The following is an 18,373-nucleotide window of genomic DNA, read 5'->3' as shown; positions in this document are numbered from 1 at the left end:
ACTAACAAGAGGGGCTTCCTTTAGCGAAAGAAATTTTGGTATCCATTTATCGGTAATTAAAGAATAACTCTGACTGCTGTACCAGCTACACAAAGTTTACATCTACTGAATTACTGTAACAATAATTACATGACATGAACATATATGTAGGTTTTGTACAGTTTGAAGTATGATTGTAACCTAAAATAACACATGCTAATCTATGCGTATCAACGATGCATGCAGTAAAAAAAGTAAAATTTCGGCCGAATAAATTCAGCACATTAAACTTTCAGTATATCCTTATTTAAAACCCCAAAAGTTACTTGCAAAACTCCACAAAATATTCGGCCCAACCAAACCAAAATTTTGTTCTGGCTACACAGCTGAGTTAAGTTCTGTTCCACAAACATGTACACAAATTCCAGGCGTTCCAGGTGTAAAAAGCAATACCTTCTATGGTGAAGTGTTTAACTTGACAGTTGTCACAGACCAGTACAAGCTCCTCCTTGTATTTATCCGTGTCACCAGGGGTGAACACGAGTTCAAGAGTCGCTGTCTGACCCGCAAGCACTTCAAAGACGGCCGGTCGAATTTGGAAAACCCCCAAATCGAGACAACTTGGGTTCACCAGAGTCTGAATGAACAGTTATGAATACTCTTTATGTAAATGTAGCATTGTTATGGGCAAACTAAACACTGCAGGCCACAAAAATGTATAAGATACAACATCGTTTGATTTGTTTGCAAATCAAGCAAAAATTACTTTAGAGCAAGATTGAAGCGGAAAAACAAAAGCGCTGAATGACAAAAGCAATGAGAATCAGTTCGAAAAACTTTACTATAGGAAAATACCACAAGGAATATTTCAGGGGCAATTTTACAAGTGTGACAAACCAAAAATTGAAATTCATTTCAAAGAAGCAATTATAACAGTAAGACCTCCAAGTGACAATTGAACTACCTTAAAGTTGGATGCTGGCCACGAAGATTTGCGTAGAATGCAAAACCTTCCGTTCCCTCCCATGTTCTTAACTTTCCACTCTGTTACTTTAACTCCTCCCACCAAACAAAACCCACAATGTATGTTTTCCGACACTGCAACAAAATGTAACCGGAATTGAAACAAATTCTTCCAAGTATTAAAATCAGTCGAAAACAGCATCCTTTTGACTTGAACAAGTTGTTGAATCCGAATACCTTTTATGGTGAGGGAGATCAATTAAATTGTGAGGGGGGAATTAAAGAATCGTAGTTATATGTCGGGCTAATTTAAGAAAATTTAAACGTTCTACCATTGCGTTTTTATACGTTCTGCAAATACCATAATTTTTCCAATAAAAAGCAAGTTCTTACAAGTCAACACAGGTGGAGTCCGCTTTGCCTCAATCCTCACCACTAGGGGGCATGCCGCCTGTGAGAGTATCTCAACTTCATCGATGTAATCGGCCAGAGAGTCGGGCATAAACCGAATGCAGTAGTGAGCGCTCATTCCTGGAGCCACGAACCCGTCCGAACCCGGGTATTTCCCTAACACGAAACGACAATAATTTTTTGTTTTTGGAATAATAAGATCTTAAATTTCTACTTTGTCGCATATGAACGAAATTTGCACAACAAGTTGCATAATGCTGCAAAATTCGATGGCATATTTTGCTAAAAAGAAAGCTCGAAACTCATTCTCGCCCGAATGACGCTAAAATGTTTTACAAAACTAAAAACCAGCTAATATCTTAACTTCCTTTTCCAAAACACGCTAGTCATGTCAACGACTTTTAAAAGTTAAAATTAAAAAACGAATTTCAGTTTTCTGCGGACATACTACAATCGTTAATCGACAGTTAAACAAAACAAGCAAACCCACCTAAACCAAGGGAGAAGAATGAGGACTTCGGGGGAAGCACCCTCAGTTGGCGACTGACTGTACTGATGTTGCGTAACTCCAACGTCGCCTGCATGAAATTTTATCGCTTAAAATCTTATTTCCAGGCAACAGAAACCGGTATGATATTTCGCAGTAATTTGCGAACGGACATTTCAAAGTGCTACAATTCCTATTGTAGTAGTACTCAATATGTTAGTTCAAAATATTATACATGACAACAGGACATACCTCATACACTCGCCCCACAATCCACTCGGTGAACTTTACGACAGGAGGGTTGGATGCGAATACTTGTACGTCATCATTACGTGCTCTGAAACATAACATAGATATTTTCAGGATTGGAACATTCGACCGATTTGTCCCAATCGAGGCCCCGCGCATCCAAAAGGGGGGTCGATTTTCAAAAAGGCAGTTTTCAAGACAGGGGGCAAAATAGGTTGTTAGGTATCTACCGGGCCCCGCATTTATTAGACCGGTTTGGATATATACGAACCCATACGCACTAACCGCTAGACTATATATTTTCGAAATATTATAGACAAGGCATAGAAGCAAAAATACATGTTTTTTCTGGGGTTTCGCATAACACAATCCCGCAATAAAATTTCGGTTTATAGTTAATATCGTTGCATATAATTGTCTATGATTACAATATAAAAAGTTGTGCGATTCTAAAAAAATACAACATACATTTCCTGCACAACTTCTCTGCCCGCTTTCAGAACCATCTTTTTCGGTTGTTCTTTGGTGAGGAGTCTGGATGCTTTTGCTTCACTTAGAGGTAAATACCTTGGATTCTTGAGGAAATTGTGTCTGAAGCAAAACTTGTGTTTCAATATTTGCTATGTGATAATGTATCTGTCAAATCTAACAAAATCGGATAGTTAATTGTTAGAATTTCGTTCTGACAACGAGCTATTTTCATCATAATTACAAAACTGCAAAATATGCAATAAGGTTAGAGCAAAGTATGCATCAAAAGCCAATCAAAATATGCAATAAATATCTGATCAACGTGACACAGAGAAAATTATCACACACCTTTCATCGAGCCTGGCCAGCAAAGCTCTATCTTCAATCCGCGTCTCGTGTTTCATATTTTCCCGCCATCTGTTCTTCGCACTTTGATGTTGAACTTTAGGGGCGATCGAACTTTTGGGCGGGACGCTGGTCAGGTCGGCGGAGTCGCTCGACAGGGTGGTAAAAGATCGTTCGTCGTCTTCCACGACAAATTCCACTTCCTAGGGTAGACAAGTTTGTTTTCATGGTTATAAATTTTAATAAAATCTCTGCACTGCGGAGTTTGAGTAACATTATCGTTAAAACAGTTAAAATCACAGTGTGTTTTGCTAGTATAGCGGATACGGAACTGCGTTTAAGTGTTGATTAGGATTAATGCAAGGTTTTGTTGCTGGAAGTTTAGCACGATTTGAATAAATAGTTATATAGAACAAATAATGAAATAAAATATGACTGATTCTGAGAATTTACAAAAACAATTGATTGTGTTTAAACAAGTGCTACTAAAGTTTGATTTTAAAATGGTTTTGTCAAAAAGATGGCACTATACCTATTGCTTGACAAGTACTCAGAAGGTGGGCAAAAAAAAATATAAAATGTTATTAAAAAAACACACAACAACGAGTTGCAATCAGACTTGACAAGAGATAGTAATAATCTAGTCTAACCACAGTGGCAAAAAAAGTTTTATTTAAATCTTTACCTTTAGAGTTTCAAGGTCATCGACGTACCCATCATCCATCTTTTCTTTCGAGAAGTGTAAAGAAGATGACACGGTTGGCACGGAGAAGTGAGGTGTATGTGGTTCTACAATCAAAACATGTGTATTTCGTGAAAAAAGAATATCAACACATCAACAATACACACAAGTAATAGAATGGCATGGGTGCCGATAAACCACAAAGCTTGCCAAGTGAAGCACCCGAAAATGTTTATTGATGCTTACAGCTAAGTGTGGTGGAAAACACAATTTATTCCAGTATAACTAACTTTTTGGGCCATCAAGCAAGTGTCGTTCATCAGTGAAAATGTCACTTGGAACAATTAGTTTGTATTGCTTAAGTTTTTCTTCCTCCAAACACCACCGGAAATGTGATTGAACTAAAAAAGAAACGAAAAATATTAGAAAACATATTTGCCCCAGACAAAACAAATGCAATGTTGTTGATTCCTTCGACAAAATCAAAGTACAGCGACCACATAAAGATAATCTTTTCTATCCCTGTATAAAAATGAAGGCCTGATTGAAATATGTACCAAGTTTGTATCCAGTACAGTTAGACACAAAAAAGTCCAACTAGCTGACTAAAATGATTCATTAATGGGTTAAAAAACATTTAGGTTATAAATACCCGGGGGTAGGCCAAGTTTTTCGTATGTTACACTTCCCATATCGCCAGCAACATGATTTAAAGCTTTTTCATCTGCAGTAACAGCATTTGCACGAGCCTAAAATCAGAAAATCTAGCACCATGAATAATTTTAATGCAGCAGCCTGGAAGACAAAATCACTAAGTCTAGAATAGGACAAAATATTATTAAAGCAAAGGCAAGATATCCAATGCAACATTTAAAAATGTCGGAATGTATTGTATATCAATAAATATATCAATAGTCCGAAATTTTTACCTGTATAATATGTTTCTCAATCATATTATACTCCTGTAGTTTCTTTTGGTGGTCAGCATGAACCTAACAGGAGAGCAATTTATGCATAAAGTACATGTTAGATAAAATGAAAGAGGGTTTCACCTTGGCAAGCTCTCCCATGCATTTCTTATGAAACTTGGTGCTACCCTCACTTGAGCGTGTTAAGTTGGTCACCGTGTCCTTTGACATAACATCGCGTGTGTAAAGGTCCTTGAACACACTTGCTAATATGTGGGATACATCCTAGAAATAAGAAAATATTTAGGTTTAAATTAAATCCATAAAAACTTATTCAAAACCGATTTATATGTGCCCACAATATTTCAATTGAGTTGGCAATGTTGACTAATTCTATGTAGGGATATCAAAAAGCTAATAAAGAGATGCATGTAATATTTAATATAAAGAGTGACTTCTAGTTTTGTGTGATGTCAATCTAAACCACCACTGTAGATAATGCTTGATCATTGCTCTTTTAATAAACATCATACACACAAGAAACATTACAAATTATTTCTTATTTTCAACATTTTATTTCTTTGTGTTGTGTTAACAGAAACTGACCACAAACTATATGCTAACTACATTTATACTTCTGTATTTTACGAAATTACACATGTGTGTAACAACTTTCATTTCATGAACCACTTGCCTGTGCTCTGTCAGATGATGGTCTAGGAATGTACATTGGTGGTTCATGTTGTGATGGATCTGGTGACAACCTTTTTGGTGTGCCAGGTGGCATAATTTCAGATGTGGACATTTCCATGGTTGTCCTAGTAATGCTACAACCTACCCGATTTCGAAAAGCTAAAAAAATATGCTAGAAACAACTTGCTTTACGCAAAAGTAACAAAGGCACAACTTTTTGATAATGCTCAACAAACCCACAGCTGTAACACCATCCTGCAATATTCTGGAATGTTACAAAACATCAAACACAAAAGGTAATAAAATTTGCAGAAAAACAAATATTGAAACCAGCTGCAAATAGTCTGGGGTCAGCTTCTTTTTCTCAAGTTTGCCTGGAAAAACTTACGTTACGCAACAGGCAACAAACGAACGTAGCTTCCTTAGTTGATATTGGAGACCATATTTATACGCTTGAATGCTGCCCGAAAATTCGAAAAAAAAAAGTTTAAAAACTTTTAAACTGTGCTTTAGGATGGTTTGTGAATTTTTAAAAATACCTGTAATATTTTTTCAACATTAGCAGAAATTATAAATTGAGATTATTTAATAGTTTGCGTAAGTCAAAGTAAATTTGCGAAAGCTGGTATTGGCACATTCCGTTTTAAAAACCAAATAAACAAACTTAATTTTTTAAATAAATTGTTACTGACGCTGCCAGACATGTTTTGTTGGTACGATCGACACCTGCTTGGAAATTCTGCCGCTAAACCTCGCGCGATCCAAAAACCACGATAATCCGTGTTGTTACTGATAATTGTAGTGCAGGTGTGTTCGCCCTTCCTTGTCGTTTTCCACTTCTTCTTTTCTATTGTAGCGTTTTTTATTTGTTATTGTACCACAACATTGTCCATTGCTTGATTCGTATTTCATACCTCCTGATGAAGGCTGCTGAATAACAGCCGAAACGTCGATACAATAAAATTTGCCAGAAGAGTGCAGAAGTTGAGCAGTATTCAACGAATTAAACATAATTTTTCGTTATTCATATGCTTGATGTTCTATCACTTCAATTTTTTTTCTTTGTGAAACCTAAGCCGAATCAGATTTCTATAAGTTTATGTATGTTTATTTGTTTAGCCACCAAGGGGCGTAGTTGTTGCTATATCGACCAAGCACGCGAGTTTTTGTTTTTTTGGGAATTAGAAGTGCTGTATAAACAAATAAGTGGATTTATTTATTTTCATCTGATTCAACGTCTACTGTGCTTTGTTGCATGCAAACATAGTGAGGTTTTTGAGTGGATGTTTATGATCATTTTGTAGAACAAAATATGGCACAAAGCAACGTACCAGTGTTGGTCGTTACGCAACCAAAAGACAGTTCTCCATATATCCTTCCAAATCAGGTTTGTTTCTGCATTTTCAAAACAGCAGCTGTTTTATGGCATTTAGTTTGTTGAAAACCTTTTTGCAGTTACCTGGTGACTCGTACAAACATGCACTGTGGCATCAACTTCCCAAAAACAAAATCAAAGGAAATGAATTGAAGTCTCCGCGGATTAGAAAAGGTGCCGACACTGTTTATTTGTAAATATTTCTTAAACACAGGTGTATGTTACCCGTACAATGTTTAAAGCTAACTTATTTTAAATGATATGGTGTTTCAATTGCTTTACATTTGTTTTTTCCATACCTATACATATAGCCCAGATTGGAAAGTTTGTTTTTTGCGCAGAGGATTTTCTTCAGTGATCGTTAATTGTGCAGACAATCACAACGTTCATATGTTAGTGCATTATCAAATGTTTTTGGGCAAATTATCAGTAAATTTTTATAAAAGTGCGTGGAGGATTTATCTGACATTTTTTTCTATCTGGCATATAGCCTACCCTTGACATGTATTTCTTCAAAAAAGTACTTTAATACTTTTTGGAGATTCAAAACAGTAGCAAGTTTGTAATCTGGTACATAAATAACATTCACAGCTTTTTCCTCTCTTTTTCCCGCCTAAATTTCAACATGTTTTAACACTTCCAATGTGATTAGTAAATCAAAACTGGATCAAAAAACCAAAGGCCCCTGGCAGGCTGTCGATCGCACACGTATCAATAATAATGTATTAAAATCCCAAAACAGCGATCTGTAGACAGCTCAGATCGATTTATTGAGAGAAAAATATATTTCGCCTAAAACGGCATCATCAGTTTCTCCATTTACCAAAACTGCCAAAAAGGAAAAACAGAAAGGAAAAGGTCAAGAATCTAACGCAAAAAGGTTACGCAAGCTAAAAATAAATAAAAATTAATAAAAACTATAAAAATATTCGGGTTTCAAGCATTAACTAAAAAATAATAAAAGTATGAATTAACTGCAAGTGGTTAGACCTGTTTGTACTACTTTACTTTCAAAAAACCACTGGCGCTGACACCGAGTGTTTTAACACTTTTTACAGTTAGCTTCCTGAAAACCACTTTTAATTTCTAAGCTGGTCTGTTCTCGTCAATTTTAAGTGTCTCATGTGTTTGTGTTATTCAAAAGGCTTTTGACATGAAATAAATTGTGTATATACATTTCTGCTACAGGTCCAGATGTTTCCAGTAGTAGCAGCAGTAGCAGCAGCAGTAGTAGCAGTGATAGTGATCCTGAACTTGGTCAACGCAGAGGAAAACCAAAGATCAGACATGACTACAAAAATGAAAAAGAAAATTGGAAAGAAGCAAAGGTCAGAAACCACGTTATAATGTTCATTGTATTGTAAATTTGTGGATTTAGGGGGTTCCACCAGTATATTGTTACATATATTGTACTTGTTTGTTACAAAAGAAACATAGTAACGAACCCAAGAAAGCTTATTTTTATTTTGCAGATTGTTAATTTTTCGTACCAGGTCCTGGGCCACGATTATCAAGTGAGAAATTTCAAAAGAGTTCTGGGTTCCCTGCAGTCGTGTGTTCAGCTCCACCTGGTGGAAAATGCTTTGGCAAACTTGAGCAACATAAATTTGCCAGCTTGTCACATGCTCAATCTTATGAAAAACCACTTCAAGTCATTTAAGGTGGGAATAGACCCAACATTTGTCTAATTAGTGCAAAGCATGGAATGTACAACTTTTATTATATAAATGCTAAGAATTTGTTGTTTCCATAAAAATATAGAATGAACAATACAGGATTTACAAAATTGATAAATTAAATGCAATATACGTTTTGCTATTTTTTTTTATAGTATATGCAAGTCACAATTTTATCCAATCATTTTTATTATTTTTAATTCAAGTTGTAAAAAACTCAAATTTAGGGCTGTTTCACTAAACCTTTGAAATTATGCAGAATCTACCATCTGCCCCTGGTTTACTGCATTTAAACCTTGCTGAAAACAACATTTCTGACCTAACAGGATGTGAACGATTCAAAAACCTGAAATCTCTCGATCTTTCACTTAATCCAATCCAATTCACAAAAGACTACAGAAGCAGGTAGGACAAGTATGGCACTCACACTCAATAGAACTGTTATTGTATAGAGTTACAATAGTAACAGATACTATTCTGCCAAGATTGGTGTCTGTAGTTAAGCCAACTTGTAGTTTTAAGCCACAGTAAAATTTCTATCAACAATAATTTTGTACAAGCCAAAGTCACCAATGCTGCACTGATAGGCATATTGAGTTAAAAAGGGTAGCACTGTCTGCAGCTCACTTATGTATTTTGTGTGAAAAGGTTTCAGACTGCTTTCCATTGCTAAGTTGAAGACCATAGGTATAGTTTTGAATCCAGCATTACCAACTTTAAACAAACAATAATTTGTGTAACTGCAACCAAAAATGGTTTCAACAAACAAACAAGCATTTAAATTAAGCCACGACCATTCTATTGCGTTAAATTTTACTGTTGTTGTAATAATTTCCAGGGTATTTGCGAGGTTTCCCCAGCTTAAACACCTTGACGGTATTCCATTAACCACGGACGACCATCCAGAATTGTATCCTGACAATATGAACTGTTCTGTTCAATAGTTCTCCCACCAACATGCAATTTATTGTGTTTTTATTAGACGGAATGCAGTATCCTATGATTCAACACTGTTTTTATTATCATTGTTCAATTGTATCTTGTTTAACAACTACTATTATTTGTTTTTTGGCAGTTCTTTGTAAATTGTGTCTGCCTAAAGTTGTAGTCGGATGTAATCATTTCCAATTTCCCACATGTCTTTAACTTTTATTGTCATGCCTTTTGTCTCATTAGTTTATTTGATGTTATTTCACCTTCATATCACTGCACTGTGTTCAACTCATTTTATTTTTGCCACACTGCACTGTAAATGTAGCACAGCAAAAAAGTCTGCAGCAAGGAATTGATTTATACGCAATATAGAGCAGTTTTTTGTGATGCTGAAGAAAAACAGAGCACTTGCAAAGTAGCAACAACAGTTTTGTGACTGAAGTATCCCAAAGAAACACATTTACACCCAAGTAAAAAAAACTTAGTTGAAGAAACACCACAGAATGTTGTGCAACACATGGTAAATAGTGGGCAATATACACTGTAATATAAAGCACTCTTCATTTATTGCAAAGTTTTTCTAAAATTACTTCTGCAGACTGTAAGAGCAAAAAAAAAAAATTGTCATGAATGGCATCTAGGAATATATAAGAGATAATATTAGCAACATTTGTGTAATTTTGGCCAACTCACAATTTTTGGGGTCTTTTAATTTTACGTTTACAACTTGAACATGATATTCCTGGTAAAGTTTGAAGAAAATCCAAAATGACTCTTAGTTTTATGCTGGAAAACACAATTCCTCTCTTTGACAAAGTTTAGTAAAACACATAAAAAAGTAATTCTACTAAGTCAATAACAAATAGCATACAGCCATAGGAAGGTAGCACATAATTTGTGGAGGAAAATCTACTAGAGAGATACAAACAGGTTTTTGAAATTAAACAACACTAGGGTGGAAACTAATTTAATCTCACAAGAATAAACCTATTGTATGTCAACACTGGATTATGAATTGTTCTTAGGGAGTTTTTCTGTGTAATTATCTATTCAAGTGAGGAATGTGTACATGGTAGTGATGTCTGGGCAAATACAATGTATTGGCAAGAAAGAAATGGTGTTGTTGAAATGGCCATAGTCTTGGAAACTCTACAAAACCAGTACAAATATTTGTCATGGTACAAAATACTTGATTTATGATTCAAGTGATAATACGATTGCTGATAGTAATACATTGATCATGGGGTAAGGTAAACCTGCTACAGATGACTTGGTTACAGACAGTGCATTCAACATCATGACAATGTGAGGCAATGGTCGGATTATAGATTTTATGCTGAAAACCTTGTCACTATTTGCTGCAAAAGACAGAGTTTATGAATGCACTCAAGCTAAAAATAAAGTTGGACTTGACAGTTCAATCATACTGGGGATTGAGTTTGCACAAAAAGAGTGTTAAAAAAAATGGTTTGACTTATTTCGCGCTTGTTGCGAATGCGAAAACCTTCCAGCAGTAAGTTGGACTTGCAAACAGAAGCACCATGCCATGCTGTATAACTGCATGGTTTGTAGTCCATTGAGTTGTTTGGAAGAATTTCAATGATTCCACACTCATCGCAATACCTGTGTAACGAGAAGTCTGATGTAAGCTACACAGATAATGCAACAAGTTTACAGAAAAGAAAATTTTTGATCTCTATTTAAGCATGAATATGGAGATACATGGTAATATGCTTGTTTTTGACTTTTTTTTATCAATATCACATATATTAAACACCAGCACAAAAGTCAGCAACTCAAAGCTCTACGTCACTCTGTTGGCCTGTATGGAAACAGCAAGCTCATAAGGAAAAAAAATAATTTAACACTTTCGGTTGCTGCATTGCTCTCCCTGTGTGTCAAGCAAGTGTTTCAATACCGTGCTGAAAATGTATAGTGACACTTATTTTGTTTTTTGTGCAAAAAATTTCAAAAAATCTCTGATAACTTCCATTTTATGACCCTACAACGCAGATGTAATGCCATGCTTACGCATAGCAAGGCGGGATCGCCCCACTGCGCAGGCACTTTATATTTGGCGATCACAGCTCTAATATTCTGATCATAAGGTTCACAGGCTTCGCAGCCAAGCTGGATCAGCCACTTTTCCCGACAAGTCGGAGCGAGATCTGAAAAATCAAGCTCCCGGTGAGGTTTGAACTCACGACCCTGAGCTAACCAGGCCCGACGCTCTACTAACTGAGCTACAGGAGCTCAGCGGCTTCACGGGGTATATTGTGGCCAAGGTACACTGGTGCGCAAGCACACAACTTGTCAGGCGACCTTCACATGCGTAGAGGATCTCCACCACCGTAATCAGACAACGCAGAAGTAATGCCATGCTTACGCATAGCAAGGCGGGATCGCCCCACTGCGCAGGCCCTTTATATTTGGCGATCACAGCTCTAATATTCTGATCATAAGGTTCACAGGCTTCGCAGCCAAGGCATTGCATCCAAGCTGGATCAGCCACTTTTCCCGACAAGTCGGAGCGAGATCTGAAAAATCAAGCTCCCGGTGAGGTTTGAACTCACGACCCTGGGCTAACCAGGCCATGGCATTACTTCGTAAGCATGGCATTACTTCTGCGTTGTCTGATTACGGTGGTGGAGATCCTCTACGCATGTGAAGGTCGCCTGACAAGTTGTGTGCTTGCGCACCAGTGTACCTTGGCCACAATATACCCCGTGAAGCCACTGAGCTCCTGTAGCTCAGTTGGTAGAGCGTCGGGCCTGGTTAGCCCAGGGTCGTGAGTTCAAACCTCACCGGGAGCTTGATTTTTCAGATCTCGCTCCGACTTGTCGGGAAAAGTGGCTGATCCAGCTTGGCTGCAATGCCTTGGCTGCGAAGCCTGTGAACCTTTTATGACCCTAAGTATGTTTTAGTTTATAGCTAAAAGAATCTAACTGGCTCTTTGTATACTACAGGTTACTGACCTCTGTGCTTAAACAAAAATCAACCTAAAGGTCAGGTATTATGTTAAAGTATCCCCACTGAATCACGATTTTACAAATTTAGTTAAAGAAAATGTCAAACTTACTGATGGGTTTTATCCCTTCCCGTTTTAACAAGAATTTTTTGAATTTTTTGGGGAGTTTCGAATTTCACAGTCAGATGGTCATCTGCGTTTGACTCCATGGTGAAAAAGTGTTGATTCATGCCACCACTGTCTAGGTACAATGCTGCAGCCGACGATTTATCTGAAGCCTTGAAACTGGTTGTAACCTTTACAAATAGATTGACAAACATGCTTTTTGAAGTGTGAAATAACTACTTGCTTTTCGATTACAACTAGAAACAGTTTGTTGATTTAATAAATTGCTGCAAAAATTTTGATGTAACTGAAAAGTGGAATGTTACAGGACAAAGTCAAACAGAAACACTGTTCTATGAGCAAGCACACAATCAGCTGTGTTTTCCTTCATCAATGCAATTAAACACAGTACTTGCATGGTAAGTTATTTGTTTTTACCTCAGCTTTGGGATTTTTATGGGGATTTGTATGAGGTGTTTGCTGTGCAAACTTTGCATCAATGATTGACTGTGTTTTTCCTGGTAGCGACGACTTCTTCCCTGTATCATAATAACAAAAGAATTAATATCCTGGACTACCTTGCTGCAAATATTTGGTTGAATTTTATAATTAGAATAGTGTGGTCGTGTGGACAAAAATAAACAAAACTAAAATAGCAGGCAAAAAATATTTTTTAAACTAAAAAAGACTGGTTGTGAAATAATTAAAACAGGGGGAATTTTAAGATATTTTATAACCAAAATTAATAAAAAAAATCACAATTGTCCGCTAAACTTCAAACATATTGCACGAAATAAAAATAATAATGCATATATAAATATCAAAACCCAAACATACCAATGTGCTGGAAAAGACCAACATGAAACTGGGGTTTCATTCTTGCAATTTTTGCCTGACATTCCGGTCCTTTCATTTCTGGATGACAACTCATAATAGAAACATAATCAGACATCAACCAGTCCACTGGCTTGCTTCCATAGAAGGTCAAAAGATAAGATGTCCTTGACAAAAAAATAATTTGTGCTGTTTTGGTCAACTTTTGTGTGACTGACAAGGGTATCGTGAAAAGTAAATTGTCAATCATGGCCTGAATGACCTATACATTAATGCCCAAACAAGCAGGTATCATAGGTCTAAACTAAGTAGGAAATCATAGGCTTTAGCTAAGCAAAGAGGTTCTCCACCTGGGTTAATTGAGCAACAACAGCATTTTCATTAGGTAATGTCGAAGTCAAATATTTTGGTTTTTTTTTCAATACTTGTCATGTCACACTCATTTTTTTCAAGCAACTTAGTTCGTCACACAGGAGCTTTTACATAGGGATGCATAGATTCAATGATTCGATTCTATAAAGGGATTTGTGCCTACTGATTTAGTGGATATATAATAAAAGAAATAAACCCACAAAATATTACAAAAAAATTATCATGTTCGTCCATACTTCTATTTACTCACCATTTAGGTATAGTTGACACTCTGAAGAGTTTTCCAATTGAATTGAAATGGGCCAAGGAAAGGTATATATACTCTTCTTTCTCCTTTTGTGCGACAAATTCTTTGAGATAACTCACGTAACTGCATGACAAACAAAGAATATTTACCAACCAACACAGAATTAAAGACTGTCTGATCTTTTCACTGAGTAAAACGACTGATAACCGCACAATAATGTCAAGAGATATATAGGTGACATAAAAAAGGGTACAATGTCACAGCTATATCAACTTCCCACAAAGTTGTATTTAGCAAATATTTGTTTTTATCTTTGTTATGGCAAATGTAATAAATAATTACGACCAACCGTACCCACGCAGAGCAGAAACATCATCTTCCAACATGAGATAGTGTTTTGCCTTATGACGGCACACGAACATTAAATATGCAGCATCGACAACTTCTTTAGATCGCCACTTAAATCTATCAGGAGGGTCACCAAGAGTACGAGGAAGCACATTGAATGCGGGATAGAAACCGACAGGAGGGGTAATAACTTGAAGAAGACCACTGTTTATCTCATATGGAAAAAGGTCAAAGAGTTTTCTAAAAAGTAAAATTTGAAAATTCAATTGTCGATAATGCAACACAAACATCGAAACATGCACCTGTCATCTTTTTATAGTGTGTATACTCTTTTGTCTAATAGCAAGCATGTCACAACAACTTTCTCTTGAGCAATACAGAATTTGTGAATTAGACTACACTTAAAATTGTGCTTCTGCACTTTCAAATATTGTGCAAACATGTCGAGGTGGTTTGTGAATCTTATTCAGCATTTTTCTTAAACAAGCACAGAATTTTGCTTTACAGTCTACAGCATGGCTTTGACATGACATCTTTACACAAAAAGAACTACAATGGTAGCAATTCGCAATGAAAAAAAACAATATGTTTGGGATTCAAAAGTAGTATATTATGTGAGATTAAATGTTTACCTAGACAATAACTATTTTTGGAACCACTACCAACGACTTCCAATTTGACAGGCTGTTTCCTTTTACATGGTATTGTGTACTTTAAAGCTAGTGTTGACAGACATACAGTAGATGAAGGTACTTCAAATGCTATGCAAACACTATTAAAGGATTTATTGGTCATTAAAGTCCTTTGTCTAACACAACAAAAATTTTTGGTTTCGATTTAAGCGCAACGTATAAATAATTCATAAAATTTAAATACAGGGGCCAAGCACAGCAAGTAAATATGCTTTTTGCCTTAATGCTATTTCATTATGTGGGATATCTAAACAACCAAATTTGTTTGATCTTTAAAGTATAAGTATATACCAGTCTAAATACAACAAGTTCTTTAACATTTATGCATTTCTATATTCTATTCAAGCCAATTAAAAATAAGTTATATTTGCATTAACATTACATGGAAAAACACATGTTATTTATTCATTGTACAGAAGACACTAGTTTCCTTGTTTAAACAACAAAAAATTGATCATAGTTTATATATACAAGTTGGATGATAAAGAATGATTAAACATGAACGAAGTGGTATGTATGTATTGTAAATGTAAAGTGGGATTCGTTGTAAACTAAAATATGTGTAACTTGGTGTAGGAGTGTGGGCAACTGGAAATTTAATGTGTAGGCCGCAAGTACCACCTTAATAATCAATAATCATACCACAAACTCCATCACATATGTCCATTTAACTTTTGAGATCAGAGCATAGTTTTGTGCATAAAAACTTGAGAAGAACATTATTGCAACGTTCCTGTTTCTATTCCATTACTATCTTTGAGTACTCAACCTTACTGTATTTCTTGTTTGGTGTACTCTGTGTCAGTCTCTGCCAGAAAAACAACAACCGACACGCTGTCCTCGTTGGCAGGATACATGTTATTAAACAGGCTTTGCAGCGTGTTTTCCAAATAGGCAACATCAGGTCTTTTTACCGATGGAATACCAATAACAACAGAGACAGGCTTAGTTCGACCTTTTCCAAGAACAAAACTTGGTGTGAAGTTTTTCTAAAGAAAGAAAAGCAAACTGTGTTGTCAAACAATATCTAAATGCCCGGTCCTAATTGTAAACATATTGTTCTGTCATGTTTTTAACATGAACATTTACATTGAATTAATTATACAAATTATGTATATACATGTTTACTTACATGGAAAAGGAAAGGGGCTTCATTTAAACTGTCATTATAAGATGGATTTGACCCAGAGTCTGTTGTATCAGAAAATTTATCAGACATGTCTCCCTGAGGAAGTGAACTATGGGTTTCCTTTGTTATCACCTGAACAAATGAATATGAATCAATTTAGCTGACAATTGGAAATGCATGCATTGGTATAGCAATATTGTAAATGTTCATGTAGTATTTTAAGTTAATGCGCGTATGTGAATGGAAGTACAACTTCTTACAATGCAGATATTCATACAGCAGTTCCAAACATATTTTAAACACATATGACTGAAAAGCACTTATTTACTAGGCATTTTTTGTACCTTTTCTTCAATCTGTTTGGTTTTCATCATGTTTTCCACAGCCAATCCTATTTCCTCACGTAACATCACCGAAATCTTTGAAGGTCGAACAGCCTCTCTCACATTAAAGGCAACATTCATGTTGATGACAAGAGACACCAGGGTGAGGCCACACAGCACAACCACAAGGGACTTTAACACACAAAACACAAGTTTTCAGGGACAGACCAAAGTTTGTAACATACGTAAATGTCAATGTACCACGTTGTGGGCCATATCGGCTAGGTACAAGAAGACCAAAAATGTATGTGTCAAATCACTTTTATTTTGCTAAGTAACTTCGCATATGAACAATAAACATAATACACACACAATGTCAAGGACACTGATAAAACCACAGTGGTTGTCGATTCAGGCACCAATAACATAAGTAACAAACAACCTTAGAAAAAAATTGGCTGCGAAGCCTGTGAAACTAACATGTTGGTTTGCAAAAAAACAAAATACACTGTTGTTCAAAACTTTTTTTACTAAAATCACAACAACATTGGATATGTAAGGACAACATTTTCCTCATAAACAAAGTTTAGAAAACAAAACATGTATTTAATTTGACGTACAGCAAACTACAACTTACCCTTAGTTGGGAACTTGAGGTCATGGTTGCCAAAATGTTGCTGTATTCCTCCTTAAAAATTTATTTTTTCTGTCATCGTATAGTCAATGTAGCCTACATATATGATTGCATGCTTTTAAATCTTTTTCTATATTTACAAAAGCAAGCAACCGGGCACCTTTGTGTACCAAGGCCCTATGAAGGAGAACGACACGCCTAATAAAACAAAGTTTGTAGCATATAACGGCTCTGAAGAGTTCATTTGCACGCAAGGCTGTGCCCTGACACCGCATCACTCCGCGAAACCAAGCATCTTGTTTGTGATATTACTCAGATATAAAAAATTCATCGCCGTTTTTTAAGCTTTCGTTGATCCGAAGGGACACTTCCGTACTCGCATAAATCGGTTCTATTGATACTGATAGACGGGTAAGCTTCCTTCCTTTCAACAATAAAAGATGTGCATATGTCATAGGGATTTAAAGCACAATTTACGGCTTTTCATTCTAAACGATCCACGGGATACCTTCGAGTCAAGACACTTTAGCTTGCCCATGAGGCATGTAACATAAAAAGGTGTTTGGCGCTCACTCGGGCATCCAAGAGGGCTAGATAACAAAAAAGGCAACGAACTACGTAAATGCGAATGTACTATTCTTACTTGGCGCGTGCCAAGCGCAGCGGGGTTTCCTAAAGCCAGGAGTCACTGAAGGACAGATGTTAGATTTGTTTTGTGACGGGGTTGCTTGATCAAAAATGTAAAAAAACGGCTGAATGAGTGGCAGAAAAACAGGCAAATATGACCAAATCAAACCGTTCGGGTTTTGTTCAATAAAAAATGGTTATCATGGAGCCACGACGCTGGAAATCAACCAGAAGTTGCTTAATTGCAACGTTTTCGATATTAACTAAAATATCAAAGTAGTGAATATAAGGGGGGATCCATTAGGGAACGATCTTCCTGTGAACAGAATTTGTTATAACACAGAGAATGTCGTTTGACCCGTGACTGATTTCTTTGCCCGTGGGTTAGCCCTATTCGTTTGTTTTATTCTCTGAAGAAGCCTGTACGTACAGGCAAAACGTCAGAAATCACAATCTTTTTTCAACTAAAGGTGTATATGTTGTTTTTTCCACAGAAGAACGCCAGATTCATTTTTCACAGAGAAAAAAGTTGCAACTTCGTTTGCCACTAACGTGCTTTTTATTTGGCACATGCATAGGTTATATGGCGCATGCTATCGACCAAAATCGCCATGGAATGCGTCGCAGTGACCAGTCATGGATTGTAACCGCATATATACCGCCTCCCAGAATTTTTTTCGATTCGCCCCTGGGGCCTGGGTGTACGTGTGGTCACGTGCACATCACGTGATTTATGCCTCGCTCTGACAAAAATCTCGGGGTAAAAATTACGCGTAATGGAAAAACTTTTCATTGCTGCAAATGGCGAAAACACATCGCTGAACACATTCTATGTTAGTTTTATCATTAAGGGGTACAATAAAACGAGGTGCTCCGTTTGTGTGTTGTGCTACTTGGACAGGGAATTAAACTTCCTCGTTTA

The 18,373-nt window shown here is 36.4% G+C and overlaps 3 protein-coding genes across 6 annotated transcripts in view; 1 reads left to right on the top strand and 2 right to left on the bottom strand.

The window, feature by feature from the left end:
- Positions 1-5,352, bottom strand: part of LOC145909625 (deleted in lung and esophageal cancer protein 1-like) — a 100,987-nt gene extending 95,635 nt beyond the window's left edge. For all 4 annotated transcript variants that reach the window (XM_082996993.1, XM_082997004.1, XM_082997001.1 and 1 more), the window contains exons 1-13: positions 5,190-5,352; positions 4,640-4,780; positions 4,517-4,579; positions 4,240-4,336; positions 3,878-3,988; positions 3,591-3,694; positions 2,909-3,108; positions 2,558-2,680; positions 2,093-2,177; positions 1,844-1,931; positions 1,336-1,509; positions 944-1,077; positions 433-616 (exon numbers count right to left, since the gene is read on the bottom strand). In XM_082996993.1, coding sequence (XP_082853119.1) covers positions 433-616; positions 944-1,077; positions 1,336-1,509; positions 1,844-1,931; positions 2,093-2,177; positions 2,558-2,680; positions 2,909-3,108; positions 3,591-3,694; positions 3,878-3,988; positions 4,240-4,336; positions 4,517-4,579; positions 4,640-4,780; positions 5,190-5,306 — 1,621 coding nt within the window. In that variant the 5' untranslated portion in view covers positions 5,307-5,352. The remainder of the gene's footprint in view (positions 1-432; positions 617-943; positions 1,078-1,335; positions 1,510-1,843; positions 1,932-2,092; positions 2,178-2,557; positions 2,681-2,908; positions 3,109-3,590; positions 3,695-3,877; positions 3,989-4,239; positions 4,337-4,516; positions 4,580-4,639; positions 4,781-5,189) is intronic.
- A 1,025-nt stretch (positions 5,353-6,377) lies between these two features.
- Positions 6,378-9,305, top strand: LOC145892801 (uncharacterized). Its single transcript, XM_082982035.1, has 6 exons — positions 6,378-6,575; positions 6,644-6,737; positions 7,752-7,891; positions 8,036-8,224; positions 8,499-8,644; positions 9,078-9,305. Exons 1-6 carry the CDS (start codon positions 6,501-6,503, stop codon positions 9,181-9,183), a joined length of 750 nt encoding a protein of 249 aa, XP_082838161.1. The 5' UTR covers positions 6,378-6,500; the 3' UTR covers positions 9,184-9,305.
- A 186-nt stretch (positions 9,306-9,491) lies between these two features.
- Positions 9,492-17,321, bottom strand: LOC145892785 (alpha-1,3-mannosyl-glycoprotein 4-beta-N-acetylglucosaminyltransferase B-like). Its single transcript, XM_082982034.1, has 10 exons — positions 16,828-17,321; positions 16,212-16,382; positions 15,871-15,999; positions 15,513-15,727; positions 14,053-14,286; positions 13,702-13,821; positions 13,083-13,246; positions 12,684-12,784; positions 12,252-12,436; positions 9,492-10,795 (listed from the first exon to the last, which is right to left on the bottom strand). Exons 1-10 carry the CDS (start codon positions 16,849-16,851, stop codon positions 10,594-10,596), a joined length of 1,545 nt encoding a protein of 514 aa, XP_082838160.1. The 5' UTR covers positions 16,852-17,321; the 3' UTR covers positions 9,492-10,593.
- Positions 17,322-18,373: the final 1,052 nt, after the last annotated feature.

The sequence above is a fragment of the Ascidia mentula genome, chromosome 1, assembly GCF_947561715.1.
Source record: "Ascidia mentula chromosome 1, kaAscMent1.1, whole genome shotgun sequence".
Taxonomy (NCBI): Eukaryota; Metazoa; Chordata; class Ascidiacea; order Phlebobranchia; family Ascidiidae; genus Ascidia; species Ascidia mentula.
Note: the sequence above shows the minus strand (reverse complement) of the source record. Positions and strands in the feature narration are given on the sequence as shown.

Bases quoted from the DNA above. Each gene is read 5' to 3' on its own strand.
- LOC145892785 (XM_082982034.1), bottom strand. From the start codon at position 16,851: ATGACCTCAAGTTCCCAACTAAGG. The intron at 16,000-16,211 runs GTACAAAAAATG...TCATTTGTTCAG, and splicing joins CCAAACAGATTGAAGAAAAG to GTGATAACAAAGGAAACCCA. The intron at 12,437-12,683 runs GTAAAAACAAAT...CTATTTGTAAAG, and splicing joins ATAAAAATCCCAAAGCTGAG to GTTACAACCAGTTTCAAGGC.
- LOC145892801 (XM_082982035.1), top strand. From the start codon at position 6,501: ATGGCACAAAGCAACGTACCAGTGTTGGTCGTTACGCAACCAAAAGAC. The intron at 6,738-7,751 runs GTGCCGACACTG...TTTCTGCTACAG, and splicing joins GTCTCCGCGGATTAGAAAAG to GTCCAGATGTTTCCAGTAGT. The intron at 8,645-9,077 runs GTAGGACAAGTA...AATAATTTCCAG, and splicing joins ACAAAAGACTACAGAAGCAG to GGTATTTGCGAGGTTTCCCC.